Here is a 6,517-nt window from a genome sequence, read left to right as displayed (position 1 = left end):
ATTCACTTTGTTATAAAGCAGAAACTAACACACCATTGTAAAGCAATTATACTCTAATAAAGAAAAAAAAAAAAAAAAAAAAAAAGAAGCAGGGGATTAATTGGGGATTGGGTGCTGTCAGGAGCCAAGGGGCAGTTTAGCTATTGAGTGTCCCTGGCAATCTTTATTTCGGGGCTAAGACATAGCAGAGCAGGTCAGAGAACAACACTGGTGGGAGAGCAGTTGTTTCTCAAACCAGGGGGTCGTTCAGGGTTTTACAGATGCTGTAAGACCTTGAGGGAAATGCTGTTTCCTGTTAACTTGGAAGCTGGCTTTATGTGTGTCGTCCTATCAGCCCTGTTAACAGAAGGGCTATTTTTCTTTCTCAGCCTGAACTACTTTTTACTCTTTCAGCCCCAGGATGATTTTGCCAGTTCTGTGTTTTCAGGTCTGTGTGACCCTTCCCGGCTTACCCAGTACATTCAGAGCCACTGTTTCCATTTGACCATCCAATGACCCTCTTAGAAAGATAGGGAGCAATTACTATGTAATCTCTCCTAGTCTCCCACTCCCCCCACACACACACCTCTTTTTGTCTGTGCATATCTGTCCCAATTTCTCTGACCCAGGCCTTTCTCCAGAAATTGGAAAAAGTGTCTTTTCAAATTGCCTCTGGGCAGCTTCACCTGGGTGTTCCACAGACACCTAATTTCAACAGGTTTAGTATTTGAATTCAATGCCTTAGCCCCCAAACATATTTCTCCTTCTTTAATTTTATGATCTAAACCAGAAACCTTAGGGTATTCTTTTGTCCTTAAGCTTTTTTCTCCTCATCTCCATTCAGTTGCAAACCCCTGTCAGTTCGGTCCCTCCTATCTCCTGAGTGGGTTTATTCTTGGCCATACTGCTGCTTTTTTTTTTTTTTTTTTTTTGTGATTTTGGGCTTCTTTTTTTTTTTTTTTGTGGTATGTGGGCCTCTCACTGTTGTGGCCTCTCCCGTTGTGGAGCACAGGCTCCGGAAGCACAGGCTCAACGGTCATGGCTCACGGGCCTAGCCGCTCCGCGGCATGTGGGATCTTCCCGGACCGGGGCACGAACCCACGTCCCCTGCATCGGCAGGTGGACTCTCAACCACTGTGCCACCGGGGAAGCCCCGTACTGCTGCTTTAACGTTTGTCCTCCTCGTCTCTCACCTGCCATAATTAACCTGTTGTCCTTCCCTGCTGCTCTAGGCCATCATTCATGCTGCGTTTAGTGTTGTCATCTTTTTAATGCACAGATTTGATTATGGTCTTTGTGGCTTAAAATCTTTGGTTTCTTTATTGCCTGCCAAAGTCTGTATTACACAGCATAGCATTTAATAGTTCTCATAATCTGACTCCCACCTATTTTTTCAGTCTCCTTTCTTTTCACTCCCTCTTTGTGCCATTCTAGGAATTACCTTTTTTTAACTTTAATTTTTTTTGAATCTGTTATAATTTATTAACAAATAAGTGTTTATTTTTTTATTTTATTTTTTGCTTTACAGTATTGTGAAAAATTTTTTTTAGGTTTACAGCAAAATTGAGAGGAAGGTACTGAAATTTCCCATATATTCCCTGTCCCACACATGCACAGCCTCCTCCACTACCAGCATCTCAGACCAGAGTGGTAAATTTGGTATAATCAATGAACCTACACTGACATATCATAATCACCCAAAGTCTATAGTTTACATGAGGGTTCACTCTTGGTGTTGTACATTCCATGGGTTCAGACAAATATGTAATGACATACAGCCACCATTACAGTGTCATACATTTTCACTGCCTTAAAGTCCTCTGTGCTCTGCCTATTAAGAGTTACCCTTTTGTGTGTGTGTACTTTGAGACCTATTATTTGTGTATGTATGGTGCCCTGCTTTTGATTCCCTCCCTCTGCTGATGTACTGAATTCCTCAGTATTCTGTGTTCTTCAGAATACAGCTGAAGAGTCACTTCCTTTTTGAAGCTTGATCTGACACCCCAGGCAGAGTTTTCCTAGCACTTGGTATATATACATCACTATTATAGAATTTGTCATAGTTTATTAAATTATACTTATTTACCTTCATTCTTCCCCACTAGGCTTCTTTGAGGACAGAGATAGTGTCTTATTCGTCTTAGTAAGCTAATATGTAACAGGTATTCAGTAAAAATATGCTGCATGATCTAATGTCCCAACAGTCAATGAACATTTTCCAGAAGAGCAAACTGAAGGTAGAGGCTTTACCTAAGGTCCTTGGGCTAATAGAAGGCAGAGCTGGGATTCCAGTCGAGATCTTTTCCAGGGTATTTTCTCTGACCCCAAGGGGGCAACAGAACCTTATCTCAGTGTGCAGGGTAGAATAAAGGAAATGGATGCCATTGAAACAGGCTAGTTGTGAGGTTTTTAAGCTATTACACCAAGATGGGTGACAGCAAACATCAAAGAAGAAATCAGTGTTTTTGAGCAAAGAATACATAGGAGAAAGGAGGAAGATGAATCTAGAAGTCCCTGACAGTTTTGAGCTTTGGAGATTGAAGTTGGTCAGGAGAGAGAGTTGTTTGTCGTCATTGTTGATGTCATCATTATTAATAGTGGCATTTTCTGTGTGCCAGCACTGGGTTCAATGCTTTGAGTACATTGCTCACTGAGACATCAGTGAACAGTCTGAAGTAGGTACTGTGATTATCTTTGTCTTACCCTTGAGGAAAGGTTGGCTCAGGGAGGTTAGGTAACTTGCCAATGGGGAATCAGGATTAAATCAGGCAGCCTGTCTCCTCATCCTGCAGCTTTTTCTAACACCATACTCCCTAGTTTAAGGTTAAAGGTAAAAAGGTATGATTTGGTCATTTAGGTGTGAGGTAAAAGATGCCCATAAAGGCACTTAGAGTTATGGACTTGTAGCTTGGGTGAGAGGTCAGAACTGCAGCAGAGATGAACAAGTGATTTAAACAGAGGTAGCAGTTAAAGCAATGGGAATGACAGGGCTCTCCAGAGAAGCAGGTAATGAATAGGTCAGGCAAGGGGCTGAAGTTTGGTAAATGTCTGTTTCAGGTACAGCAGGAAGAGAAAAAGCATTGAGAGAACATGAGAAAGTTGCAGGAAGGGAGTGACATTCAGTATAATTTATGCTATAGAGAATTCAAGGGAAAGGTTATTGAATTGGTTAAGAGAAGTCCTTTAAATAGCTTTAAAAGAACAGTTTGATATTTAAGCTTGTTTTTTATATTGGCAAAATAAAACACCAAAAACAAAACCTAAGTGTATTTTATTAAGATACAAGTTGTACAAAAATATCAGGTATTTTATTTCACTTTGTCATCATCTGATCACAAGTGATAATATATTTTCCTATACTTCCCCCCTCCAAAAATTTTAAAAAAAAATCTTGTCTTTTAAAAGTTTTGTCATTTATCTCAAAAACTTATCATCGAGGCCAGAAAGGAGATTCAGTTGGAGGCTCCCTAGAGTCTAAAACTGAAGGAAAAACACTTTAATCCCGAGGAAGGTCTAATTATAACTGCCTCTGGATTTAACTCAGTGGATTAGGATTTTCCACAGAATTTATTCTTTTATTTATTCTCTTATTTCAAGTATACATTTGTAATGATCCACAGTAAAAGTGTGGTCTTACAAATCTAAGTGTTTAGGAACTAGATATGGGGTGTTTTCCACTCCATCTTAAAACAACTCAACGATAATGAATTAGTGCCTAAATAAAGGGCCATTTGAGATGAGTTTTCATTACAAAACGCACAGCTGATGTACATTTCTGGGGAATGGTAAGCTAAAAAATGTGATTAAAACAGCAGCTTAACCCAGTGTATTAGGTTAAGCAAATGGGTAACTTAGTTTTAAAAGGTGTCTTTGACTCTTGGGGGTGTGGGGGGCTCTTTTCCTCCCCAGCTTTATAGGCTAATTAGAGTCACTACGAGCAGTTTGAGTGGTGAATACACTTTAAAAAAAATAGTTTGCCAGCACTATTGAATTTGCAATAAGTGGAGTCAGCATCTAAAATAGTTCAGTATTTCACATAATGGCATTTTATTTAGCACTCTAGAGTGTGTTAAATGGCTCCCTCAAGCATTAAAGGCATCACTCCATTTTCCAGGACTTGCGCGAAGTCTGGCTCAATTATCCTCTCCACCCACTCCAGGTAAGTGTGACCTTCCTGTCTGCAGTAAGCTTTATAACTCTGGGCATTCGTGATGCTTCAGTCTGCCTTTTGTCCCTTCCTGCTTTTATCCTTTGATTCCCTTCCGTGGCTTTATGACTTTAAGCTGGGATGTCAGACGGGAGAACTTTGGAACAAATATTAAAACGATGCCATGTGTTGCCCTCTTTGTGGTCTGGGGTGAGATGGGGGAAGCACTGGGAGTCGCCTTCCCTCACGAGGCAGGAAGAACTACTTGCGTGGCTGTGGTTTGGTCCCCTCTCTTCCCCAAAACAGTGATAGTCAAAGCATAATATGTTGTCTCCAGTATATCTACATGCCTGCTATTATAGGGAAAATAATATGGAAGCAAGTCTGGGCTTATTACAAAGTAGAACAAATACTAAATTAACATTGCTAAATCATAACCTAATTTGGATCTTAGAAGTTGAGGGCTTTGACTTTGATGCATAAAACATATTGTAAATTAAAATTTTAGTACAGTATAATGGCTTTTTATTCAAGATTTTGGAATTTAAAAGTTCTACATATGGTGACACTTTTTTCCCCAGTTGGTTTAAAAATTCTTACTGTTCTTTGCTTTTATTACCATTTTATCTTGGAGATATACATCATATACATACACATGTAAATGTATACTCATATATACATATTTTTGTATATGTATATTATGTGTATATAAAAGTCATCACTAGTGGCTGAACTCTCTCATGAAAGGCTTTATAGTAATAAGTGACATTAATTCAGAGTACTTTAGAAATATTCTATGAGGACGAGCTTTGCCCAAAGTTCCTGAAAATATTCATTTTATTTAAACTCTTCATATTTGCGCCCTGCCAGTGGTTAAAGGCTCATTGTTATGTGGAGCACCTGACTAGTGTTATAATAATCTCCAATGTGTGCTGAATCCAGTTTTAATGATGTTCATTTGCCAAAATAGATTGGTCCCTAGAAGACACGCAGAGGTCAAGTTACTCAACGCAGAGATTCTCAAAAGCTGGTCCCCAGACCAGCAGCATCTGTATTACCTGGGAACTTAGCAGAAAGGCAAATCCTTGGTCCTTAATTCCAGTCATACTGAATCAGAAGCTCTGGGGGCAGGGCCTGGCTATCTGCTTTTAACAAGTCCTACAAGGGTTTGATGAACGCTAAAGTTTGAGAACCACTGAGCTACCAGATAGATATATATGTATTCTCTACCAGTGGTTCTAACGCTTGCCTCTTCCTTGGAGAGCTAGTATAATACTTGGGATTTTGAACTATCTGTGTACAGTATTTGGCCTTGAAATCTGATAGAAGATTGGAAAATATTATTTGAGCCTTCTTTAAATATTAGGTTTGTTTGCCATTCTAAGGGATGAGAAAGAAGCTTTCGTGTTTTATTGGCATTTCAGAAATTTCTGCCCGTGGGAGAAGGGAGTTTACAAAACACTATCTTAGAATGGATAATTACTTTTGTAACTAAAAACTGCATGTGATTTTTCTTTCTTTCTTTCTTCTCGTAGCTTCAAGAGCCAAATACTGATCGACAACTTATTGAGACTTCTCCAGTTCTGCAGAAACTTACTGAATTTGAAGATGCAATTGGAGTAATTTTTACCCATGTTCGACTTTTGGCAAGAGCATTCACATTGAGAACTGTGGGATTTAACCATCTGACCCTGTAAGTTAGAAGTACTCATGTAGTTCTAACATGGGCATTTAGACAAGCAGTCCCAAACGTTTGCTGCATGCCCTTCCAAGGTTGGGGTCTCAAACATATTTCCAGGGAAGTCACATCGTTAGATGGATGAGCAACCAGACACCAGTGTGGACCAGAGGATATGCTCTAATCCAGTATTTTTGGTCTCATTATCATGCATCTTATTTCTTTGTAAAGTGTAAGAGAAGTGTGAAGGAAGTAAAAACTTTTTCTACGAAGGGACAAATATTAAATATTTTAGGCTTTATAGGCCATGTGGTATCTGTATGATGATTCAACTCTGCCATAGTAACAAAAGCAGCCACAGGAAAAATGTAAATGAATGAACATGGCTGTGTCCCTTTTTACTAAAACAGGCCATAGGCTGAATGTGGTCCTCCAATCCCTGCTCTGGATGAGTGATTTGAACATAACCAAAACGTTGTTTCTTTGCATGGTGTTTTTTATTCAGTTTTGGCTTCTTTCCCCCAAATCAGATATTCACAGTTCTCTGTACACTGTAAAGATTAAGGATTCTTGTCATAGATTTTTTAGTCCTTAACCTAGAGTCCAGATTTGAATAATGGAGTGTATTTTTCAATAAAATGATAAAGATTTAGGGCTACCCTGGTGGCGCAGTGGTTGAGAGTCCGCCTGCCGATGCAGGGGACACAGGTTCG

At 39.4% G+C, this 6,517-nt stretch overlaps 1 protein-coding gene across 2 annotated transcripts in view; it reads left to right on the top strand.

Moving 5' to 3' along the window:
- DROSHA (drosha ribonuclease III) overlaps positions 1-6,517 on the top strand; it is a 130,174-nt gene that overhangs the window by 92,242 nt on the left and 31,415 nt on the right. For both annotated transcript variants that reach the window (XM_007451411.1, XM_007451412.1), the window contains 2 exons: positions 4,094-4,138; positions 5,662-5,819. In XM_007451411.1, coding sequence (XP_007451473.1) covers positions 4,094-4,138; positions 5,662-5,819 — 203 coding nt within the window. The remainder of the gene's footprint in view (positions 1-4,093; positions 4,139-5,661; positions 5,820-6,517) is intronic.

The sequence above is a fragment of the Lipotes vexillifer genome, unplaced genomic scaffold (assembly GCF_000442215.2).
Source record: "Lipotes vexillifer unplaced genomic scaffold, Lipotes_vexillifer_v1.1 scaffold896, whole genome shotgun sequence".
In the NCBI taxonomy this organism is placed as follows: domain Eukaryota; kingdom Metazoa; phylum Chordata; class Mammalia; order Artiodactyla; family Lipotidae; genus Lipotes; species Lipotes vexillifer.
Note: the sequence above shows the minus strand (reverse complement) of the source record. Positions and strands in the feature narration are given on the sequence as shown.